The 25,804-nt window shown below is 44.3% G+C and overlaps 1 protein-coding gene across 11 annotated transcripts in view; it reads right to left on the reverse strand.

The window, feature by feature from the left end:
• The window catches only part of LOC110500965 (oxysterol-binding protein-related protein 8), a 141,272-nt gene that overhangs the window by 22,667 nt on the left and 92,801 nt on the right, over window positions 1–25,804 (reverse strand). For all 11 annotated transcript variants that reach the window (XM_090201008.1, XM_090201007.1, XM_090201015.1 and 8 more), the window contains 7 exons: window positions 12,862–12,932; window positions 6,198–6,278; window positions 5,562–5,663; window positions 5,087–5,290; window positions 2,361–2,445; window positions 1,816–1,978; window positions 231–456 (listed from right to left, as the gene is read on the reverse strand). In XM_090201008.1, the coding sequence (XP_090057134.1) occupies window positions 231–456; window positions 1,816–1,978; window positions 2,361–2,445; window positions 5,087–5,290; window positions 5,562–5,663; window positions 6,198–6,278; window positions 12,862–12,932 (932 nt within the window). The remainder of the gene's footprint in view (window positions 1–230; window positions 457–1,815; window positions 1,979–2,360; window positions 2,446–5,086; window positions 5,291–5,561; window positions 5,664–6,197; window positions 6,279–12,861; window positions 12,933–25,804) is intronic.

Consider the following 25,804-nt stretch of genomic DNA (forward strand, 5'->3'; position numbering starts at 1 on the left):
GTTCAAGGAAATGCCACTTATTTTCTCTTAAGAATATTCTCTGAGGTCTTAAATCTTAAAAAATAACAAATCAAGCGGATTCTCTTCAATGTTACTGAGTCAAACTTTCCTTGGGGGAAAATTCTCACATCGCTAGTCCAATCAGATGCATTTATACAGAGTAAGCTGGGCTCAGTACCCCTGACCAATAAGAGCCAGCGGTACTGACTACGCTCATCATCATTCTTCACCTCTCCCAGCTCCTCGTGGGACTGTTCCAGGTACGGAGTCTCCCGCAGGGCCTCGTTGGGGTCAAGGTCAATGTAGGAGTCATCCTGACGTTCCGACGTGTCACTGTCACTCTCCTCGCTCTTCCCCAGACCCTCCACGTCTGACTCCTCGTGGTCCTGCTCCCCCTCCCGGTCCGACTTGTCTGAGTACAGGTCAGGGTCCTTGAACTGGTCACTGTCGTTGAACCTAGTGGGAATAACAAGGAGGATGGATTCAAAGGACAGTTCACACTAAACACTTTTTCTGCAAAACACAATCATCACAGTTTTTGCTCTGCACTGAAAGTGCATCTAGCTGCTGAAATGCAAAACAAATTGGTATTGTACTAACAGTGGACTAATGAACAAAATACTGAAAGATAACTTGCCATTACCACTACCAATAGCACGGTGTAGGAATACAGAGCTCCTCATGCCTTACTGCATAAAGGTTTTTTTGAGCAATCCCTGCAGAGTTGACAAAAGCACAGAAATTCTCCACAGCAGCCAAATCCCCCAGTACAACACAGATCCTTTGAAAGTTCAAAGCCTCAAGAAGACAGTGCTCTCCTCTCGAAAAGGAGAACACATGCAATCTTTACAAGCTACAATCAACTACGATGCATTCACAGATAACAGATACAACCAGTCAGACAACCAGTCGTCTCAGGGGAAATGTATCCTCACAAAGCACATGGAAATAGACCACAAGCGCTCAAACAGACTGCAGACGAGAGTAGAATAAAGATTTGCTGCTCCAGTTAGAGACACAGAGAGATGGGTTCAGGCCAGGCTTGTAACAGCTCCACATTCAAATAGACATCTAATCATGGTCTTCAGTCTGAAGTGAGTCATGGGTGTTGCTGCAGAGGCTGGAACCAGAGCTTGCATACCCAGTAGCTCTCCAGAGGACTTTTCACACTACTGAGCTGTACCGCGCTGGCCTGGTTACACATCCAACATAGTTGAACCCTGCTGAGGAGGACAGTTTGGTATTAAAACATCTGAGCCAGCGCAGTTTGACGAGGGTTGTCAGAATAGAGTTGGAGAGCCGTGGCTGGGCTAGAGCAGAGAGACCGTACTGTAGGCTGGGCTAGAGCAGAGAGACCGTACTGTAGGCTGGGCTAGAGCAGAGAGACCGTACTGTAGGCTGGGCTAGAGCAGAGAGACCGTACTGTAGGCTGGGCTAGAGCAGAGAGATCGTACTGTAGGCTGGGCTAGAGCAGAGAGACCATACTGTAGGCTGGGCTAGAGCAGAGAGATCGTACTGTAGGCTGGGCTAGAGCAGAGAGACCGTACTGTAGGCTGGGCTAGAGCAGAGAGACCATACTGTAGGCTGGGCTAGAGCAGAGAGACCGTACTGTAGGCTGGGCTAGAGCAGAGAGACCGTACTGTAGGCTGGGCTAGAGCAGAGAGACCGTACTGTAGGCTGGACTAGAGCAGAGAGACCGTACTGTAGGCTGGGCTAGAGCAGAGAGACCATACTGTAGGCTGGGCTAGAGCAGAGAGACCGTACTGTAGGCTGGGCTAGAGCAGAGAGACCGTACTGTAGACTGGGAAGACTCACTGGAAACCCTGCATGTTGTGGGCTCTCAGCAGGCTGTAGAAGTTAATTTGGGAGCTCTCCCCGGCCGTGCTGGCCAGCTCCTCCTTGCCCTCGCGGATCATGGTCCGCTTCAGGAGGCCGGAGCACTTCAGAGCCAGCTCCAGAGCATCCATCCAACAACGGCCTGGTGGAGAGGAGACAGGGGAGTTGACAGGCTACACTAGAGTCCTACACACATACAGATAACCACACACACATGGAAGAACACACATACAGATAACCACACCCACATGGAAGAACAGGAAACACATACAGATAACCACACCCACATGGAAGAACACACATACAGATAACCACACCCACATGGAAGAACACACATACAGATAACCACACCCACATGGAAGAACACACATACAGATAACCACACCCACATGGAAGAACAGGAAACACTTGCACGCACGCACGCACGCACGGAAGAACAGGAAACGCGCGCGCGCGCACGCACGCACGCACGCACACACACACACACACACAGCACAGATTGCAGACACTAAAGCATTCAATACCGTCTGACTCAGAGGTGGCACGGAAGATGAGGTGGCTGCCAGGTAATGGCTGTGTGATGGAACCCACCGCCTCTCCTTTAGGACCCTGACACACGGAGAGAGAGTGAGAGAGAAAGAGAGAGAGAGAGAGGAGGAGAGGGGAGAGAGAGAGAGAGAGAGAGGAGGAGAGGGGGGAGAGAGAGAGAGAGAGAGGAGGAGAGGGGAGAGAGAGAGAGAGAGAGAGAGAGAGAGAGAGAGAGAGGGTTTGGTAAACATCCACTCTGGAACATTATACTACCACTATGGCACTGACAGCTATCACCAAGCCAAAGCCCATGGGAAGGTGTGTGTGTGTGTGTGTGTGTGCGTGTGTAGCTGAACATGAGTCCTCACATTCCCCTAGGGTGAAAGAATGGGTCCTGTTGGCAAGTCCCTTTGACAACACTGATGTCCAGTTTGGCCGTCCAATAGGGAGGGAGTTTTGTTTAACAATCCCTTTATTGATTGGTTGGAGGGTCATTCATATGGTGTACATGCATCCTAATGGCACCATACTCTGGTTCTTATTATGTAAATATTCTGTAAGTAAGCATTTCACGTTAAGGTCAACACCTGTTGTATTCGGCGCATGTGACAAATAAAATGTGATTTGATATTCCTATTAAGTGCATTACTTTTGACTAGGGCCCATTGATGCCATTTGGGATAAACCCAAAGTCCATTTTACAGTGGTAAGGGTGTGATATGTCATGCGTACTAAAGACAAAAGGTTTAGGGCAGGGTTCCCCAACTGGGGCCAGCAGGTGGTTTTATTTGACCTCCCAAACATTTTTGATTTTTTTTTTTAGATATTCTTCATTGTTGGACATAAAATAATGGTAATCTCCAATTGATTTTTAATTAGGAAATCTGTTCTCAAGTATAAAATAGAGATGTGATGGTAAGCAGATGTAAGCAAGGTTTGAAATGATGATGTTTTAGTCAAATATTATATCTGTTTGGGCTTCTCGCGGTCAATTTGCAGTCTACTAATTATTAGTAATTATGTTCCGACCCCCCGACCAGTCACTCAACAATAATAAAAGCATCCCAGGGCTGAATTTAGTGGATGATCCCTGGTCGAGGGGGTATCGTTACACTGTCACTACTACCCTCACTACATATTTACATGTTAGATGAAACAGTGCTGTCACTCTAACTGAGATTTACACTGTGACAATTTCACACAGAGAGGAACCTAATGTGATGAAGCAGGCAAAACATGCAGTGATTATGATTTGAAATGTGAAGAACCTTCAACTAGACTATTTAAATGTTAATTGTGTGCATCATTATGTTCACATTCTTATTGACATGGGAGGAAAAGGGGGTATTTAATTGACACGAAAGAAGCAGAACTTTGACCCGGATGTGAAGGATGGAGCACGTCTGGCTAATTAAAAGGTTTAATCTTGTTGTAATTGAATAGCCTTGAGCACCAGTCTCTTTAGCTAACCTTGCACTCCTTGCCATTGGCAAAGACATTGGCCTTTCGGCAATCTCAACGTTCAATATGAGCTGGATTTACAGCAGAGGAGCTCATAGACGGGTTAGTTGACAACGTCACAAAAACAATGTGCACGCTTCAATGGGGCAGAAGTCTGTGAGATGTTGAGATTCTGGAAGGTCAAATAGCGAGCTACAATGACAAGAAGCTACCATGTGGGGAATTGTAACTGGCTCGTTTCAGCTTATTTCTTGATACCATATCTTGTTTTGAGGTGTTTTGACTGATTTCATGGCAATGCTAATAGGGCACAAATGTGCTATCTAGCTAAACAACAACTTTAACAATATATATGAGAGACAAGTGCTCGTTATGCAAATGTATTTGTTCTCAATAAACACTGGAGCTGAACTATAGTTAACATGTGGTCAACAATCTAATCCAACCCGTCTGTTTGTCCCATAGTTGTGCAGGCGACCCTTTTGTTTCTAAACAACCAACCCCTCTATTGGTGGTTGGAAATAACATTAACATTTTCCATGAAAACATGTAGAGCCTCGAAAAACGAATATGAATTTATAACAAAGTCAAAAACAAACATTAAGCTGTTAGATAGACAAGTTGTACTAAGAAGTTTTGTGGTTGGAATTGCAGTATGTATTTAGATGTGAGCCAGCAACTTTTGAAGACTGGTGTTGCTTGGACAAACAAAACACGGTTGCTTAGCAACAGGATACAAACAGGATACAAACTCGGCAACAGGATACAAACTCGGGTAGCTGTAAAAAGGATGGAATCAGGATCAAGAGAAAATTATTGAATGTTCACAAGTGAAGATGGCAGAAAGGCCATGGAGTAGGGAGTGGATTAGCTAAAGAGAGCGGTACTCAGGTTAGTCAGTTAATGTCTGAACAAAAATGTACTTAGGCAGTATTATACCAGAGTATTATACCAGTGTGCAGACAGATTTATGTTTTTGTTCTACATTATCCTGTCTGATCCAGCATTTGGGACAAAGGGCTTTTACAGATGTGCACATACCACTCCATTAAATGAAATGATGTCTCCCTTAACTAAAGGCCATTGTGCAGGTCTATTAGAAACTCTATCGCTCTCCGTCTTATCATCATTATTATCTGAAGTTGTGGAAGCCATCGCCCAACAGATCACCTTGAATTAGTTGTTGTTGTTTTTAAAAGAGACTTTGAGACGCTGTTCTAATGAAAAGCTCTATATAAAATAAATGTACTATTTTTATTACCTTGACTGCCCAGATGGACTGCTCCAGCGGGTGGAAGAGTTTGAAACAGAAGCCGTCCTTCTTTGAGGGTCTCTCGATGAGCTCGCAGGCGTTGAGCAGCACCGTGCCCACCCACTGGCCGTTCTTATGGGTCTTGTAGATGAGAAGAACCCCCGGCTTCAGCACACACCACAGCTTGGTCCAGCTCTTCAGAGTACCCCGGATCTGAGGAGCAGACACGTGGCCAAACACAGACACTCAGACATAAAATACACCAAATATCATCATGTCAAATAAACTATGTTAAAATATATATTTATTTTGTTGGAAACTTCTATCAACAAGGGCACTTGTGAAAATTCTGGAGGAACTTCAATAGATAATAGCAGATTCTTATGGCTTTATAGTTTGTTGCATGTAAAGTAATATTCAAGTAATTGCAGCACATGGCCCACGTTGTGTACAGTCCAGAAACAAGAAGCAGGGCAAGTCGAACCTTGAGCCAGTCAGCCATGACAATAACAGAGGGGTCTGTGATGGTGCTGAGGAGCTCCTTGGTGGCTCTCTTCTTCTCCTCACGGTAGTTCTTCTTCTGTACCTGCAGGGGCCACACACAAACATCACGCTACAGTGTTTCCCCTAGCTGTACCTGGAGAGGCCACACACAAACATCCCGGTACAGTGTTTCCCCTAGCTGTACCTGCAGGGGCCACACACAAACATCACGTTACAGTATTTCCCCTAGCTGTACCTGCAGGGGCCACACACAAACATCACGCTACACAGTGTTTCCCCTAGCTGTACCTGCAGGGGCCACACATAAACATCACGCTACAGTATTTCCCCTAGCTGTACCTGCAGGGGCCACACATAAACATCACGCTACAGTGTTTCCCCTAGCTGTACCTGCAGGGGCCACACACAAACATCACGCTACACAGTGTTTCCCCTAGCTGTACCTGCAGGGGCCACACATAAACATCATGCTACAGTATTTCCCCTAATGTCTAGAGTCCTGTCCAGGGGTTGTACTTCTACATCAAGCTGCCTCACGCAACAGAAACAGGGCCGTTCTGACAAGCTACTTACTATGAGATCATCCTTAGGCTGGTCTCTGCTGTAAGTCTCTTACCTTGAGCGACTCCTTCTTGGTGAGCTTGTTACCGGACGACGAGACATCCTTGTCAGAGCCATTGTAGAGCTTGGACTCTGACTGTAGAGACATGGAGGAGGAAGTGAGCGTATAGTCAGGTGGGAATGGCTCACTAGTACCCTTCTAACCTGAGACAAACAGTTTCCATCTGGTGACACTAGGACAGACGTCTTACTGTATTACTGGATGTGATGAGCATGTGGGGAGCTGTCTGGCCCAAACTGGGGAGCTGTCTGGCCCAAACTGGGGATCTGTCTGGCCCAAACTGGGGAGCTGTCTGGCCCAAACTGAGGTGGGTGGATGCTACACATTGGCGGTTGGATGAGGTGAGTTACCCCTCTTACTATGTAAAGCACTTTGAGTCCCTGAGAAATCATTATTCCCATCCAATAGACTGCTGTATTAGAGTTGTCTGGGCGCCACTCAAACTTCAGCACCAGTCTGATTGATTTACCCAATCATACTAGGTACACACACACACACTCATCTGGTGTCTGGAGGCACCCTTGGCGTTTTTGGCTTCTGAGGTGAATGTCAAAGGAGCCTTGAGAGTATCCTGACACCTGGAAGACAACAACAGGCCTCCGATACCACCATGATAACAGCCCCCAATGGAAGTCCTGCAATAGTAATAGCAGCCTCAGTTGAGGCTACGACGAACAACGCTGTGGGCCTTACCTTATGCCCTGCTCAGCCTGTCAAGCCCTTTGTTTAGTCCTGCGCTAGCTTGGCTAACGCTAACCAAGGAGCTGGATTCTACACAGGCATGACTCTTAGCTGAAGCCAGGGCCTAATAGAGTTCCATTAGCAGAGAGTAGACAGAGAGAGCAGGGGGAGAGCTTCATGAGGCAGGGCCACTTAACAGCTCAGAAAAAAACTGGTAGGTAGAGGAGAGGGGGGGGGGGGGGGGAGCAGAGGACTGGAGTAAAGAGGAGAGAGCAGAGGACTGGAGTAAAGAGGAGAGGACTAGGGTAAAGAGGAGAGGAGAAGACTGGGTTAAAGAAGAGAGGAGAGGACTGGAGTGAAGAGAGGAGAGGACTGGAGTAAAGAGGAGAGGACTGGAGTAAAGAGCAGAGGACTGGAGTAAAGAGCAGAGGACTGGAGTAAAGAGCAGAGGACTGGAGTAAAGAGGAGAGGACTGGAGAAAATAGGAGAGAGCAGAGGACTGGAGTAAAGAGGAGAGGACTGGAGAAAATAGGAGAGAGCAGAGGACTGGAGTAAAGAGGAGAGGAGAAGACCGGAGTAAAGAGGAGAGGACTGGAGTAAAGAGGAGAGAGCAGAGGACTGGAGTAAAGAAGAGAGGACTGGAGTAAAGAGGGGAGAGCAGAGGACTGGAGTAAAGAAGAGAGGACTGGAGTAAAGAGGGGAGCGCAGAGGACTGTAGTAAAGAGGAGAGGACTAGGGTAAAGAGGAGAGGAGAGGACTAGGGTAAAGAGGAGAGGAGAAGACTGGGGTAAAGAGGAAAGGACTAGGGTAAAGAGGAGAGGAGAAGCCTGGGGTAAAGAAGAGAGGAGAGGACTGGAGTAAAGAGGAGAGGACTGGAGTAAAGAGGAGAGGACTGGAGTAAAGAGCAGAGGACTGGAGTAAAGAGGAGAGGACTGGAGTAAAGAGGAGAGGAGAAGCCTGGGGTAAAGAAGAGAGGAGAGGACTGGAGTAAAGAGGAGAGGACTGGAGTAAAGAGGAGAGGACTGGAGTAAAGAGGAGAGGACTGGAGTAAAGAGCGGAGGACTGGAGTAAAGAGGAGAGGACTGGAGTAAAGAGCGGAGGACTGGAGTAAAGAGGAGAGGACTGGAGTAAAGAGGAGAGGACTGGAGTAAAGAGCGGAGGACTGAAGTAAAGAGGAGAGGACTGGAGTAAAGAGGAGAGGACTGGAGTAAAGAGGACTGGAGTAAAGAGCAGAGGACTGGAGTAAAGAGGAGAGGACTGGAGTAAAGAGCAGAGGACTGGAGTAAAGAGGAGAGGACTGGAGTAAAGAGAAGAGGACTGGAGTAAAGAGGAGAGAGCAGAGGACTGGAGTAAAGAGCAGAGGACTGGAGTAAAGAGGAGAGGACTGGAGTAAAGAGGAGAGGACTGGAGTAAAGAGGAGAGGACTGGAGTAAAGAGCAGAGGACTGGAGTAAAGAGCAGAGGACTGGAGTAAAGAGCAGAGGACTGGAGTAAAGAGGAGAGGACTGGAGTAAAGAGGAGAGGACTGGAAAAAAGAGCAGAGGACTGGAGTAAAGAGGAGAGGACTGGAGTAAAGAGGAGAGGACTGGAGTAAAGAGCAGAGGACTGGAGTAAAGAGCAGAGGACTGGAGTAAAGAGCAGAGGACTGGAGTAAAGAGGAGAGGACTGGAGTAAAGAGGAGAGGACTGGAGTAAAGAGGAGAGGACTGGAGTAAAGAGGAGAGGACTGGAGTAAAGAGCGGAGGACTGGAGTAAAGAGGAGAGGACTGGAGTAAAGAGGAGAGGACTGGAGTAAAGAGCGGAGGACTGAAGTAAAGAGGAGAGGACTGGAGTAAAGAGGAGAGGACTGGAGTAAAGAGGACTGGAGTAAAGAGCAGAGGACTGGAGTAAAGAGGAGAGGACTGGAGTAAAGAGCAGAGGACTGGAGTAAAGAGGAGAGGACTGGAGTAAAGAGGAGAGAGCAGAGGACTGGAGTAAAGAGCAGAGGACTGGAGTAAAGAGGAGAGGACTGGAGTAAAGAGGAGAGGACTGGAGTAAAGAGGAGAGAGCAGAGGACTGGAGTAAAGAGCAGAGGACTGGAGTAAAGAGCAGAGGACTGGAGTAAAGAGCAGAGGACTGGAGTAAAGAGCAGAGGACTGGAGTAAAGAGGAGAGGACTGGAGTAAAGAGGAGAGGACTGGAGTAAAGAGCAGAGGACTGGAGTAAAGAGCAGAGGACTGGAGTAAAGAGGAGAGGACTAGAGTAAAGAGGAGAGGACTGGAGTAAAGAGCAGAGGACTGGAGTAAAGAGGAGAGGACTGGAGTAAAGAGGAGAGGACTGGAGTAAAGAGGACTGGAATAAAGAGGAGAGGACTGGAGTAAAGAGCAGAGGACTGGAGTAAAGAGGACTGGAGTAAAGAGGAGAGGACTGGAGTAAAGAGGAGAGGACTGGAGTAAAGAGGAGAGGACTGGAGTAAAGAGGAGAGGACTGGAGTAAAGAGGAGAGGACTGGAGTAAAGAGGAGAGGACTGGAGTAAAGAGCAGAGGACTGGAGTAAAGAGGACTGGAGTAAAGAGGAGAGGATTTGGAGTAAAGAGCGGAAGACTGGAGTAAAGAGGAGAGGACTGGAGTAAAGAGGAGAGGACTGGAGTAAAGAGGAGAGGACTGGAGTAAAGAGCAGAGGACTGGAGTAAAGAGGAGAGGACTGGAGTAAAGAGCAGAGGACTGGAGTAAAGAGCAGAGGACTGGAGTAAAGAGCAGAGGACTGGAGTAAAGAGGAGAGGACTGGAGTAAAGAGGAGAGGACTGGAGTAAAGAGGAGAGGACTGGAGTAAAGAGGAGAGGACTAGAGTAAAGAAGACTGGAGTAAAGAGGAGAGGACTGGAGTAAAGAGCAGAGGACTGGAGTAAAGAGGAGAGGACTGGAGTAAAGAGAAGAGGACTGGAGTAAAGAGAAGAGGACTGGAGTAAATAGGAGAGGACTGGAGTAAAGAGCAGAGGACTGGAGTAAAGAGCAGAGGACTGGAGTAAAGAGGAGAGGACTAGAGTAAAGAGGAGAGGACTGGAGTAAAGAGCAGAGGACTGGAGTAAAGAGGAGAGGACTAGAGTAAAGAGGAGAGGACTGGAGTAAAGAGGACTGGAGTAAAGAGGAGAGGACTGGAGTAAAGAGGAGAGGACTGGAGTAAAGAGGAGATGACTGGAGTAAAGAGCAGAGGACTGGAGTAAAGAGCAGAGGACTGGAGTAAAGAGGAGAGGACTGGAGTAAAGAGGAGAGGACTGGAGTAAAGAGGACTGGAATAAAGAGGAGAGGACTGGAGTAAAGAGCAGAGGACTGGAGTAAAGAGGACTGGAGTAAAGAGGAGAGGACTGGAGTAAAGAGGAGAGGACTGGAGTAAAGAGGAGAGGACTGGAGTAAAGAGGAGAGGACTGGAGTAAAGAGGAGAGGACTGGAGTAAAGAGGAGAGGACTGGAGTAAAGAGCAGAGGACTGGAGTAAAGAGGACTGGAGTAAAGAGGAGAGGATTTGGAGTAAAGAGCGGAAGACTGGAGTAAAGAGGAGAGGACTGGAGTAAAGAGGAGAGGACTGGAGTAAAGAGGAGAGGACTGGAGTAAAGAGCAGAGGACTGGAGTAAAGAGGAGAGGACTGGAGTAAAGAGCAGAGGACTGGAGTAAAGAGCAGAGGACTGGAGTAAAGAGCAGAGGACTGGAGTAAAGAGGAGAGGACTGGAGTAAAGAGGAGAGGACTGGAGTAAAGAGGAGAGGACTGGAGTAAAGAGGAGAGGACTAGAGTAAAGAAGACTGGAGTAAAGAGGAGAGGACTGGAGTAAAGAGCAGAGGACAGGAGTAAAGAGGAGAGGACTGGAGTAAAGAGAAGAGGACTGGAGTAAATAGGAGAGGACTGGAGTAAAGAGCAGAGGACTGGAGTAAAGAGCAGAGGACTGGAGTAAAGAGGAGAGGACTAGAGTAAAGAGGAGAGGACTGGAGTAAAGAGCAGAGGACTGGAGTAAAGAGGAGAGGACTAGAGTAAAGAGGAGAGGACTGGAGTAAAGAGGACTGGAGTAAAGAGGAGAGGACTGGAGTAAAGAGGAGAGGACTGGAGTAAAGAGGAGATGACTGGAGTAAAGAGCAGAGGACTGGAGTAAAGAGGACTGGAGTAAAGAGGAGAGGACTGGAGTAAAGAGCGGAGGACTGGAGTAAAGAGGAGAGGACTGGAGTAAAGAGGAGAGGACTGGAGTAAAGAGAAGAGGACTGGAGTAAATAGGAGAGGACTGGAGTAAAGAGCAGAGGACTGGAGTAAAGAGCAGAGGACTGGAGTAAAGAGGAGAGGACTGGAGTAAAGAGGAGAGGACAGGAGAAAACAGGAGAGGACTGGAGTAAAGAGGAGAGGACTGGAGTAAAGAGGAGAGGACTGGAGTAAAGAGCAGAGGACTGGAGTAAAGAAGAGAGGACTGGAGTAAAGAGGAGAGGACTGGAGTAAAGAGCAGAGGACTGGAGTAAAGAGCAGAGGACTGGAGTAAAGAGGAGAGGACTGGAGTAAAGAGGAGAGGACTGGAGTAAAGAGCAGAGGACTGGAGTAAAGAGAAGAGGACTGGAGTAAATAGGAGAGGACTAGAGTAAAGAGGAGAGGACTGGAGTAAACAGCAGAGGACTGGAGTAAAGAGGAGAGGACTGGAGTAAAGAGGAGAGGACTGGAGTAAAGAGGACTGGAGTAAAGAGGAGAGGACTGGAGTAAAGAGGAGAGGACTGGAGTAAAGAGGAGAGGACTGGAGTAAAGAGGAGAGGACTGGAGTAAAGAGGAGAGGACTGGAGTAAAGAGGAGAGGACTGGAGTAAAGAGGAGAGGACTGGAGTAAAGAGCGGAGGACTGGAGTAAAGAGGAGAGGACTGGAGTAAAGAGCAGAGGACTGGAGTAAAGAGGAGAGGACTGGAGTAAAGAGGAGAGGACTGGAGTAAAGAGGAGAGGATTGGAGTAAAGAGGACTGGAGTAAAGAGCAGAGGACTGGAGTAAAGAGGAGAGGACTGGAGTAAAGAGGAGAGGACTGGAGTAAAGAGGAGAGGACTAGAGTAAAGAAGACTGGAGTAAAGAGGAGAGGACTGGAGTAAAGAGCAGAGGACTGGAGTAAAGAGGAGAGTACTGGAGTAAAGAGGTGAGGACTGAAGTAAAGAGGAGAGGACTGGAGTAAAGAGGAGAGGACTGGAGTAAAGAGGAGAGGACTGGAGTAAAGAGGAGAGGACTGGAGTAAAGAGGAGAGGACTGGAGTAAAGAGGAGAGGACTGGAGTAAAGAGGAGAGGACTGGAGTAAAGAGGACTGGAGTAAAGAGCAGAGGACTGGTATTTATGTATATATTTATGCTGTCATTGTTTTATTATTGGAAAAACAGAACAGCCGCTGCCTATAGAACAAATATACCGCTGTAGCGTGGGTTCAAATCCAGCCCACTGCTATTTCAGCACACTCTCCTCTCTCTCTCCTATTCAACGGAACCACCAACCAGGATTTCTATAAAACCTTGGATGTTTGGGAAAGTAACCAGAATTTTGCAACCCTAGGCCTTAGTTTCATTGGAAGTTGAACAGTGGGTTCTGTTGAGGAAGGCCTGGAATGGTTGGGTTTCTGTTTTTGATGATGGTTTGATGTACATGTGATTAATAATGAATGAAGCTCACAGCCGTGGCGAGGTTGAAATTGTTGGCTTGTTCTTTTACAGTAACTCTCTTAATCTCTGGTCTCATTAGGACTATGTCTCACATACTGAAATGGGTTTCATCAGCACCCTCCCTTCCTACTCTCCTCTCCTCTCGTACTTGCTCATAAAGAGTTGATGGTAAAGCATGATGCTTTAATGGTTGGGGACTTTGGCCAAAGAAATAAAGTCCATTTCAAAGGTTTCTGCTTCAGAGTGAGTGGATGGGTATGTTTTCTGTCCTTGTACATCCTGTAAAGAGAGAAAGGAGAGGAGAGCTGTGAGAAGAGAGGAAGTCTGGGGTGTATTTTTGGACCGTACCTTGCTCTTGGATATGGAGTGAGACGAGTCCTCTTTCGGAGGCAGGGAATCTTCTTTCCCCCGGTCGAAACCTGAAAAGAGAGAAACCAATCAGCCCAAACATCCTCCATGTGTCCCTGAGGCACTGAAATGGTGTAGGGTGAAGTTGCCCCTAGACGCTGATCCTGGGTCAGTTTAGCATTTTACCCACTAATAGTGACGGTTCGGATTGGGGAAGGGGAAACTGATCCTAGATCTGTACCTAGAGGAAACTTTACCCCAGAGCCACCTAACACTGTCCGTCAGCAAGGTCAGACTAAATGGAGAGTCCTTTCCAGCAAGCCAACCACAGCTGAGCTCCTCCTTTAAATCCCAGTGGCTGTTGTGAGAGAACAGCAGCAGTCCCCTGTGTACAGGCCCTGCTCTTTACCAGAAGGCTCCAGTCCCTCTGAATATTTAATGACCAGTGCCTCCATCCTCACAGCCCATTTTGTAATGATCGCAGAGTCAGGAAGGACAGACACAGAGGCACACAGTTATAGACTGATAATATCATTTGGATTAGTGATGTGGGACAAAATGTATAGTTACATATCACAATATTATTTTGGAGGATACATCAACATTTGACTCAAAGTAGCGCTACTACTTTGAAAAGTATAATTTTTTCATCCTATAGCTTGTTCTCCATCTTCTTTTGAAATAGTGAGCCAACATGTTTTCAGTACTTTCATTTCCCTGACCAATCGAAACTCATTTTCTCATGCTCTCTCTTGTTTCTGCAGCAGACATAAGGTGAGAAATATGTTTGGAATATCAAATCGATGGAAAATCACAGTATCGAATCACACTACATATAAAATCACAATACATGTACACTCCCGGTCAAAAGTTTTAGAACACATACTCATTCAAGGGTTTTTCTTTATTTTTTACTATTTTCTACATTGTACAATAATAGTAAAGACATCAAAACTATGAAATAACACATGACCGGTAGTGTACATGTATTGTGATGTTATATGTAGTGATGTCATGTAGTAAACAAAAAATGGTTAAACAAATCAAAATATATTTTATTTTTGAGATTCTTCAAATAGCCACACTCTTGGCATTCTCTCAACCAGCTTCACCTGGAATGCTTTTCCAACAGTCTTGAAGGAATTCCCACATATGCTGAGCACTAATCCGACTAATCCCAAACTATCTCAATTTGGTTGAGGTCGGGGGATTGTGGAGTCCAGGTCATCTGATACGGCCCTCCATCACTCTCCTTCTTGGTAAAATTGCCCTTAACCAGCCTGAAGGTGTGTTGAGTCATTGTCCTGTTGAAAAACAAATGATAGTCCCACTAAGTGCAAACCAGATGGGAAGGCGTATCCCCACACCATAACACCTCCTCCTTAATGCTTTACGTTGGGAAATTCACATGCAGAGATCATCCATTCATCCACACTGAATCTCACAAAGACACAGCGGTTGGAACCAAAAATCTCCAATTTGGACTCATCAGACCAAAGGACAGATTTCCACCGGTATATTGTCCATCGCTAGTGTTTCTTGGCCCAAGCAAGTCTCTTCTTATTATTGGTGTCCTTTAGTAGTGGTTTCTTTGCAGCAATTCGATCATGAAGGCCTGATTCACACAGTCTCCTCTGAACAGTTGATGTTGAGATGTGTCTGTTACATTTACTTGGGGCGCAATTTCTTAGGCTGGTAACTCTAATGAACTTATCCTCTGCAGCAGAGGTAACTCTGTGTCGATCATTCCTATGGCGGTCCTCATGAGAGCCAGTTTCATCATAGCGCTTGATGGTTTTTGAGACTGCACTTGAAGAAACTGACAAAGTTCTTGAAATTTCCCGTATTAACTGACCTTCATGTCTTAAAGTAATGCTGGACTGTCATTTCTCTTCGCTTATTTGAACTGTTCTTGCCATAATATGGACTTGGTCTTATAGCAAATAGGGCTATCTTCTGTATACCCCGCTTCCTTGTCACAACACAGCTGATTGGCTCAAACGCATTAAAAGGGAAATACATTACACAAATGATATTTTAAGAAGGCACACCTGTTAATTGAAATGCATTCCAGGTGATTACCTCATGAAGCTGGTTGAGAGAATGCCAAGAGTATGCAAAGCTGTCATCAAGGCAAAGGGTGGCTACTTTTGAAGAATCTCAAACAAATCAAAATACATTTTATATTTAACACTTTTTTGGTTACCAATTGATTCCATATGTGTTATTACATAGTTTTGATGTCTTCACTATTACTCTACAATGTAGAAAACAATAAAATAAAGAAAAACCCTTTGAATAAGGAGGTGTTCTCGAACCTTTGACCGGTAGTGTATTTGCACATAAGTATCAAATCAAATGCACCAAATACAATTGGTGTAGACTTTATAGTGAAATACTTGCTTACGAACCTTTCCCGTAGATGCAGAGTTAAAAAATGATGATAATAATAATAAAGACATACAAAAGAATGGAGCTACATACAGGAAGTACCAGATCAATGTGGAGTTATATACAGGAAGTACCAGTACCAGATCAATGAGGAGTTATATACAGGGAGTACCAGTACCAGATCAATATGGAGTTATATACAGGAAGTACCAGTACCAGATCAATGTGGAGTTATATACAGGGAGTACCAGTACCAGATCAATGTGGAACTACATACTGGGAGTACCAGTACCAGATCAATGTGGAGCTATATACAGGGGGTACCAGTACCCGATCAATGTGGAGCTATACACAGGGGGTACCAGTACCAGATCAATGTGGAGCTATATACAGGGAGTACCAGTACCAGATCAATGTGGAGCTATATACAGGGAGTACCAGTACCAGATCAATGTGGAGCTATATACAGGGAGTACCAGTACCAGATCAATGTGGAGCTATATACAGGGAGTACCAGTACCAGATCAATGTGGAGTTATATACAGGGAGTACCAGTACCAGATCAATGTGGAGCTATATACAGGGAGTACCAGTACCAGATCAATGTGGAGCTATATACAGGGAGTACCAGCACCAGATCAATGTGGAGCTATATACAGGGAGTACCAGTACCAGATCAATGTGGAGCTATATACAGGGAGTACCAGTACCAGATCAATGTGGAGCTATATACAGGGAGTACCAGTACCAGATCAATGTGGAGCTATATACAGGGAGTACCAGTACCAGATCAATGTGGAGCTATATACAGGGAGTACCAGTACCAGATCAATGTGGAGTTATATACAGGGAGTACCAGTACCAGATCAATGTGGAGCTACATACTGGGAGTACCAGTACCAGATCAATGTGGAGCTACATACTGGGAGTACCAGTACCAGATCAATGTGGAGCTATATACACAGGGAATACCAGTACCAGATCAATGTGCAGATGTAGGAGATATTTGGTATAGTGATAACATTGTATCGTGAGGTCAGTTCCCAGGCCTAGTTTGGTTTTATGAGTCAGATAGTCAGGGTAAGTCCCAAATCACACCCTATTCCCTACACACTATATACAGGGTACCAGATTTTAAGATGCAGATGGTACACACAGCGACATGACGCCCACAGGAGACAGGCTTCACCAAGTCCACAAGATACATTGGCATTTGGAAAGTTACGGCACTTTCAGAGATGACATGGGATTTCTCTGTCAGGGGCTAAACACCTGGCCCTGATAATAGAACCTTATAGCCCACTAATTCTAATCCAGGTTCCCACTAATGCTCCCACTAAGATGAAAGTAGGGGAAGTTCAACTGTGTTCACCACATGTGTGAGTTCAATCACCTGCATGTTGCACAGCAAGGGAGCTTGTGAATAATTCATTAGGACTGCGTCCAAAATTATCTTTATGACTCTGGTAAAATGCAGTGCACTATATAGGGAGTAGGGATGCATCCTAGATCTCAGCAGTCTGAAAAGCAGATCAGTATGACAGCTGTCTTAAAGTGTTGTTTCTGATTCACTGGTGTGAGATTGACAACATCTGATGAGCTGTGAGCTGTGATTGACACAGCCCCCTGGTGCCAACCACACACACACACACACACACACACACACACACACACACACACACACACACAGACAGACAGAAAGAGAAATAGGACCTTGTCTGTGCCAAAGCAGATTGCCAGAACACTAACAGGAGGAACATTGCCACTGAGTCAGAGAGGACGTTCTCAATCTGCTGTACTCACTGCAGCCATTAAGAGACGACTATGAGAGATATCCAAGGTTAAGCTGCTCAAACAACCAGCCTGGATCCAAACAATGCATAGATCAACGTCAACATCTGATCTGAGATCTGACATTAACAGATTCTGTCGAACTTGACAGGTCCTCTTCAGGGATTTATCGCTAAATGCCTTTCGGTTGACAAACTTCAAACTAAGGGGATTAATTAAGTAGTCAACCCGTTACTCTGTGAAAAGGTCCATTAGTGAGACATTCTAAAGCTCTTATTAAGTTGTCAACCTGTTACTCTGTGAAAAGGTCCATTAGTGAGACATTCTAAAGTTCTTATTAAGTAGTCAACCCGTTACTCTGTGATAAGGTCCATTAGTGAGACATTCTAAAGCTCTTATTAAGTAGTCAACCCGTTACTCTGTGATAAGGTCCATTAGTGAGACATTCTAAAGCTCTTATTAAGTAGTCAACCCGTTACTCTGTGAAAAGGTCCATTAGTGAGACATTCTAAAGCTCTTATTAAGTAGTCAACCCGTTACTCTGTGATAAGGTCCATTAGTGAGACATTCTAAAGCTCTTATTAAGTAGTCAACCCGTTACTCTGTGAAAAGGTCCATTAGTGAGACATTCTAAAGCTCTTATTAAGTAGTCAACCCGTTACTCTGTGAAAAGGTCCATTAGTGAGACATTCTAAAGCTCTTATTAAGTAGTCAACCCGTTACTCTGTGAAAAGGTCCATTAGTGAGACATTCTAAAGCTCTTATTAAGTAGTCAACCCGTTACTCTGTGATAAGGTCCATTAGTGAGACATTCTAAAGCTCTAATTAAGTAGTCAACCCGTTACTCTGTGAAAAGGTCCATTAGTGAGACATTCTAAAGCTCTTATTAAGTAGTCAACCCGTTACTCTGTGATAAGGTCCATTAGTGAGACATTCTAAAGCTCTTAAAGATGGACGGCAGTGGTGTAGATAATCATTCATAGCCTACTGTAGTCCCGGGCTGGAAAGCAGCAGGGTATCACAGCTACCGCTCAATGCTATATATTACAATTTACGAGGAGAGATTTACTGCTCGATCTGATCTCTCCACTGCTGTATTACAAGGATAAATCAGTGTGGTAACAAGCTACAAATCATTTGGCTGGCTCCAGCACCAAGCAGCTCTCCTGCTATAAAACAAACAGAGACAGGGCCCCTGTCTTTATCTGTGTCAAATTAATGCCCGCTGTAAAACACACCTTACGTCATTAACAAGTGGAGAAGGGACACGTTGAGCATCAGAGGCCAATGCTCTGGTATGGATTCTACAGCTTGCTCAGGAATGGCAGCAGGCAGGTGTGAGTGCATCTGCACGCACAGTGAGGCGAAGACTTTTGGAGGATGGCAGCAAAGAAGCCACTTCTCTCCAGGAAAAACAGCAGGGACAGACTGATTCTGCAAAAGGTACAGGGATTGGACTGCTGAGGACTGGGGTAAAGTCATTTTCTCTGATGAATCCCCTTTCCGATTGTTTGGGGCATCCGGAAAAAAGCTTGTCTGGAGAAGACATCAGTCCTGTGTCATGCCAACAGTAAAGCATCCTGAGACCATTTATGTGTGGGGTTGCTTCTCAGCCAAGGGAGTGGTCTCACTCACAGCCATGAATAAAGAATGGTACCAACACATCCTCTGAGAGCAACTCCTCCCAACCATCCAGGAACAGTTTGGTGACAAACAATGCCTTTTCCAGCATGATGGAGCACCTTGCCATAAGGCAAAAGTGATAACTAAGTGGCTTGGGGAACAAACCATCGATATTTTGGGTCCATGGCCAGGAAACTCCCCAGACCTTAATCCTATTGAGAACTTGTGGTCAATCCTCAAGAGGCAGGTGGACAAACCAAAATCCACAAATTCTGACAAACTCCAAGCATTTATTATGCGAGAATGGGCTGCCATCAGTCAGGATGTGGCCCAGACGTTAATTGACAGCATGCCAGGGCAGATTGCAGAGGTCTTGAAAAAGAAGGGTCAACCCTGTAAATATTGACTTTTTTGCATCAACTTCATGTAATTGTCAATAAAAGCGTTTGACACTTATGAAATGCTTGTATTTATACTTCAGTATTCCATAGTAACATCTGACAAAAATATCTAAAGACACTGAAGCAGCAAACTTTTTGGCAATTAATATTTGTGTTCTTTTGGCCACGACTGCTCTCATAACCATCAATACCATGAATATAAAATACTGAAGACGATTCACGGACTACCAATTCTATTAGACATAAGGGCATATGATATGTCTCCTGAGATCTCCTACCACAACCACCTCAACATACGCAGCACAATCAAGAGCTACTATTGAGGGTTGTCAACAATTACAATATGTATTAGGCCTATGAAAGATTGATCGTCTCACAAGCAGAATCAAAAGCTGCTGTTGGGTTTGAAAAACAACACGTTATGTCATATATATGGACGTTTTAAACAACATGTCTCGTTTTGTGGAGATCCGAGGACAATGTCGTGGGATGAAAAGACGACAGACTGGAGAGGGGCCCTTGAGAGGCTCCTCCAGGCGCCACACATCCTCAGAACCCACTGAACAAGCTCATCTCCATGGAGACAAGGTTGATAAGTGGCCCCAAGTGCACTTAGAAGGACCCTTCCTATTTCCTATATATGGTCTAGGGCACTAGGGTTGGGTCGGGGCACACTCAGTGAGACTCTAGGGTTTGTCTCCTCCATCTTCAAAAAGGAAATTGGTTATGCAAGAACACCATCTCATTACCAAAACCCAGAGAAAGGGGAGAGAGAGAGAAAAAGAGAGATATGAGTTTAGGCTTGAAGGAGAGGCTCTTGGGTAATCAGGCTACTCAAAGCCTATTCACTGCCATCTTGCCTGCCTTATTGTGCAGACAGACAGTTCACTCACACACACACACACACACACACACACACACACACTAAAGGCACGGACAGACCGCTAGGATTGTCGAGCGTCCACCGGCCGAGAGTAATCAGCACCTCTGAACAGAGTGCCGGTCGTAACTTGCAAACCGATTCTACATTTAGAAACGGGCAAAATTGACGTCCGTCAGTCACCAACGGCTGGTAACTACAACACAAAGCTCCGACAACAAACGAACTAACGGCAAATGAAAAGACTGCTTGCTTACTGTGCAAACTGACAATGGGTCTGGTGAGTTCTCCTTTAGACAACAGGACAAAGAGACCATTCAAAAATGTTACGTGCTCCCCGTACCCTTAAACAACTTGTTTTTTATTTACATTTTATTTAACCTTTATTTAACTAGGCAAGTTAGTTAAAGAACACATTCTTATTTACAATGACGGCCTACACCGGCCAAAGCTGGGCCAATTGTGAGCCACCCTATGGGACTCCCAATCACGGCCGGTTGTGATACAGCCTGGATTCTGTAGTGACGCCTCAAGCACTGAGATGCCTCAAGCACTGAGATGCAGTGCCTTAGACCACTGCGCCACTCGGAAGCACAATCCCAATTCAATACCTAGCCCCTACATCACTTTAACCCGGTTGCATACACCCATCCAATCTTTTCAGAACTATCAGGGGAAATGGGCTGGGAGCTAGGAGTTGATTTGGGATTGGGCTTATATCTAGGAGTTGATTTGGAACTGGGCCTATATCTAGGAGTTGATTTGCAACTGGGCCTATATCAAGTTAATTTGGGACTGTAAGCTACAGTCAGTAGTCTACATTATATTAGTCCTATAAAAGGCTAGTCAGTAGTCTACATTATATTAGTCCTATAAAAGGCTAGTCAGTAGTCTACATTATATTAGTCCTATAAAAGGCTAGTCAGTAGTCTACATTATATTAGTCCTATAAAAGGCTAATCAGTAGTCTACATTATATTAGTCCTATAAAAGGCTAGTCAGTAGTCTACATTATATTAGTCCTATAAAAGGCTAGTCAGTAGTCTACATTATATTAGTCCTATAAAAGGCTAGTCAGTAGTCTACATGCTAGTCCTATAAAAGGCTAGTCAGTAGTCTACATTATATTAGTCTTATAAAAGGCTAGTCAGTAGTCTACATTACATTAGTCCTATAAAAGGCTAATCAGTAAGCTACATTATATTAGTCCTATAAAAGGCTAGTCAGTAGTCTACATGCTAGTCCTATAAAAGGCTAGTCAGTAGTCTACATGCTAGTCCTATAAAAGGCTAGTCAGTAGTCTACATTATATTAGTCCTATAAAAGGCTAGTCAGTAGTCTACATGCTAGTCCTATAAAAGGCTAGTCAGTAGTCTACATTATATTAGTCCTATAAAAGGCTAGTCAGTAGTCTACATGCTAGTCCTATAAAAGGCTAGTCAGTGGTCTACATTATATTAGTCCTATAAAAGGCTAGTCAGTAGTCTACATTATATTAGTCCTATAAAAGGCTAGTCAGTAGTCTACATTATATTAGTCCTATAAAAGGCTAGTCAGTAGTCTACATTATATTAGTCCTATAAAAGGCTAGTCAGTAGTCTACATTATATTAGTCCTATAAAAGGCTAGTCAGTAGTCTACATGCTAGTCCTATAAAAGGCTAGTCAGTAGTCTACATTATATTAGTCCTATAAAAGGCTAGTCAGTAGTCTACATGCTAGTCCTATAAAAGGCTAGTCAGTAGTCTACATTACATTAGTCCTATAAAAGGCTAGTCAGTAGTCTACATTATATTAGTCCTATAAAAGGCTAGTCAGTAGTCTACATTACATTAGTCCTATAAAAGGCTAGTCAGTAGTCTACATTATATTAGTCCTATAAAAGGCTAGTCAGTAGTCTACATTATATTAGTCCTATAAAAGGCTAGTCAGTAGTCTACATGCTAGTCCTATAAAAGGCTAGTCAGTAGTCTACATTATATTAGTCCTATAAAAGGCTAGTCAGTAGTCTACATTATATTAGTCCTATAAAAGGCTAGTCAGTAGTCTACATTATATTAGTCCTATAAAAGGCTAGTCAGTAGTCTACATGCTAGTCCTATAAAAGGCTAGTCAGTAGTCTACATTATATTAGTCCTATAAAAGGCTAGTCAGTAGTCTACATTATATTAGTCCTATAAAAGGCTAGTCAGTAGTCTACATGCTAGTCCTATAAAAGGCTAGTCAGTAGTCTACATTATATTAGTCCTATAAAAGGCTAGTCAGTAGTCTACATGCTAGTCCTATAAAAGGCTAGTCAGTAGTCTACATTATATTAGTCCTATAAAAGGCTAGTCAGTAGTCTACATTATATTAGTCCTATAAAAGGCTAGTCAGTAGTCTACATTATATTAGTCCTATAAAAGGGTAATCAGTAAGCTACATTATATTAGTCCTATAAAAGGCTAGTCAGTAGTCTACATGCTAGTCCTATAAAAGGCTAGTCAGTAGTCTACATGCTAGTCCTATAAAAGGCTAGTCAGTAGTCTACATTATATTAGTCCTATAAAAGGCTAGTCAGTAGTCTACATGCTAGTCCTATAAAAGGCTAGTCAGTAGTCTACATTATATTAGTCCTATAAAAGGCTAGTCAGTAGTCTACATTATATTAGTCCTATAAAAGGCTAGTCAGTAGTCTACATTATATTAGTCCTATAAAAGGGTAATCAGTAAGCTACATTATATTAGTCCTATAAAAGGCTAGTCAGTAGTCTACATGCTAGTCCTATAAAAGGCTAGTCAGTAGTCTACATGCTAGTCCTATAAAAGGCTAGTCAGTAGTCTACATTATATTAGTCCTATAAAAGGCTAGTCAGTAGTCTACATTATATTAGTCCTATAAAAGGCTAGTCAGTAAGCTACATGCAGTATGCTGTCTGAGTGTAAAGCTCTTATAGCAAAACATGTCATTGATCATTGTAACTGTTTTTAATGTAGCGTGCTCTTTTTAAATGTGTTTACGCTGACTACTTCCTGCTGACCTCTTGCCAGGTCCCCCTAGGTCTTTTCCTGGTTCTAACAAGGTCAGATGTTAGAGGTCAGAGGGCGATCAGGGTGCCTACAACTGCAAATCAAATTTGCAACGTCAGTCTCACCAGTAAGAGATGCTGTTTGTCCCAAATGGCACCCCATTCCCTATGGTCCCTAGTCAAGAGTGCCATTTGGGTAGCCATGATCCTATTAAAATGTTATTGATGTTGGAAAAGGCTGAGTCATGGCTGTGGTTCAATGAAATGTTTCTCATTGGTTTCTCTTCTATCCCTGAGGAGTAATTCTAGAAGGCTATACAGTGTCCTTGTTAGGGGTGCACCTGGCTGGGTCCTGTTCAGTAGACACCAAATGGAAGAAAACAGAGTAAAACCGGAAGGAACTACTAGTATATGTCCGGTAAAAAAAAAATCTGCTAAATTTGGTTTTGAAACGTTTTGCTAAGGTGTGCCCTAATTAACACAATGTTTTGGTTTGGTGTGAGTATTGATGAATCAATGGTGTCCTGTACTTTGTTGTAGCTACCAAGATGCATGCGTGTCCTATCTGCCTAGAACCCACCTCTTGAATGTATTGACTGTATGTGCCCTGCAGTATGTCATCAAGTGTTGATAGTTGAGTTAGTTGATGTAAACACCTACAGTCACACATGCAAGCAGAGCCCTGGCTGACGAGCACTACAGTCCGCAACAAACATCTGAGAGAAACAGAGAAGGGATCGAGAAAGAGAGAATATTGTATAAATAGTGACAGAGCAAAGGGAAGGAGAAGAAAAAGATAGGACACCCTATTCCCTACGAAGTGCACTACCTTTGATAGAGCTCTGGTCAAAAGCAGTGTAATACATTGGTTATAGGGTGTCACTTGGGAAGCTCTCATTCTGAAGGCTCTATGGAGAGATGTGCTAGAGAGAAATGGCTGACTGGTTGACAGAAAGCTCTCTGTAAACCTTACTGTCATCCATCTGCCTTGTTAAATGAAGACTATCTGTCTGGATAGGTTGAGTCAACTGTCTAGCAGGGCCAGACAATGTTTATTCATTCAAATTAAATCCATTTAATATATCACCTCCCTTTAAGGATATTGGACATTAGAGGGATGTTTGGTTATTTGGCTGAGGAGTTTCAGACTAGGCATCTTTGTGTGCGTGTGCGTGTGTGTGTGCGTGTGTGTGCGTGTGTATGTGTGTGTGTGTGTGTGTGTGCGTCAGGGTTTTTGACCGGCAGCATTTTAAATGACCGGACATGCATTGGGTGCGGTGCTAACCTGATTAGGATGTCGACCAACGGAGTTCAGAACAACAGAAATCACATTTCGTTTATGATTATTCATCTTAAGAGAACATGATCCAGGATGCAACGACGTGCCTCCTTCTTACCGAATTCTGATGAGCACTTTGAAGATATTTACTTTTCCTCAGCAAACAAGACCAGCAATGGATCACTTGACTCACTTGCCTATGTTAGTCTACTATCCCCCATAGTGGAAATGTTTACCTATTATAATGGTCAGCTGGTCATTCTGTGTGAGAAAGAAATAGCCTATTCTAAACAGACTGGGGCCGTTGTGGGACGATAGATCCCAAATTCATACAACCGGTAGGCCTAGGATACATCCCCAAAAAACGTTAAAAAGCAATGATGTTCATGCAACAGACCGTTAGGGATGGATCATTATGTATTATTTCTTCACATTATAAACGCAGTAAGCTATGCGCGAATGTTCCCTCCACAACGCAATTAGCGGAAAACAGTCAAAAGCCCACCACACATGCACGCGGTTTCATGAGGCAGAGATAAAAATATCAGTTAGAAATGTGGAAAGAGGGGAGATCTAAAGGCAACCAGCCTGGGTTGATAATATAACAGGATTGTGTCTTTGGCTACCGGACAATGAAAGAAAGTTGCTTTGAAAAACAATAGAACATGAGAGAAATAGGCTACTGGTTGCAATGGCACATGGAAGTCTATATAAAATAATTGCCTGCACGTTTGGTTGGATTTTGGCAACTTTGAAGCAAGGCAAGACATGCCTCACAATATGTAGTAAAACCTTCAAGGTTTCAAACCATTACATTCTATTGGTGGGGAAAACTCCCCTATTTTATTATTCCCCATGCATGCCAGCAAAGCCACGACACAACACAACATTCTCTAGTTGTGCTGTGATTGGCTTAGTGTTCTGTCACTCATGGGGACACTAAATCACTGCAAAATCTACAGGTAGAGCTTGAAAATTCAAGCCCCTTGGGTGCTGCCATAGAGTTACAAGTTTGATGACCAAATTTGCCCACGAAGGACCGCTGCGCCACCTTCCTGTTCAAGTGAGCACAGCACAACAAGGGGAGCCCAAAAATGTATTGTATGTTGCTGCATAAATGATGTAATACGCCAGGGAGATATGTATACTGTAGCTAAGAAAGTAATACTAAGTGTATGTTGTGTAGTAAGCTGTTAATTGCCCAAGTGCCTCAATAATTTGGTCCCTTTCCCCCTCATAACAGCCTACTGTTCTGACTTGGATATCCACATGTAGTGTCATGCCCTGACCATAGAGAGCCCTTGTTTCTCTCTGGTGTAGTAGGTCAGGGCGTGACTAGGGGTTATTGTAGTTTATAATTTCTATGTGGTATTCTAGTTTTCATATTTCTACGTTGGTGTGTTTGGTATGGTTCCCAATTAGAGGCAGCTGGTAATTGTTGTCTCTAATTGGGGATCATATTTAGGTAGCCGTTTTTCCACCTGTGTTTGTGGGATATTGTTTTTGAGTTAGTGCATGTTGCACCTCAGTACTGCACGGTCGTTGTTTGTTTCTGGTTTTGTTTGAAAGTT

The sequence above is a fragment of the Oncorhynchus mykiss genome, chromosome 15, assembly GCF_057628025.1.
Source record: "Oncorhynchus mykiss isolate SJ-2025 chromosome 15, ASM5762802v1, whole genome shotgun sequence".
Lineage (NCBI taxonomy): Eukaryota > Metazoa > Chordata > Actinopteri > Salmoniformes > Salmonidae > Oncorhynchus > Oncorhynchus mykiss.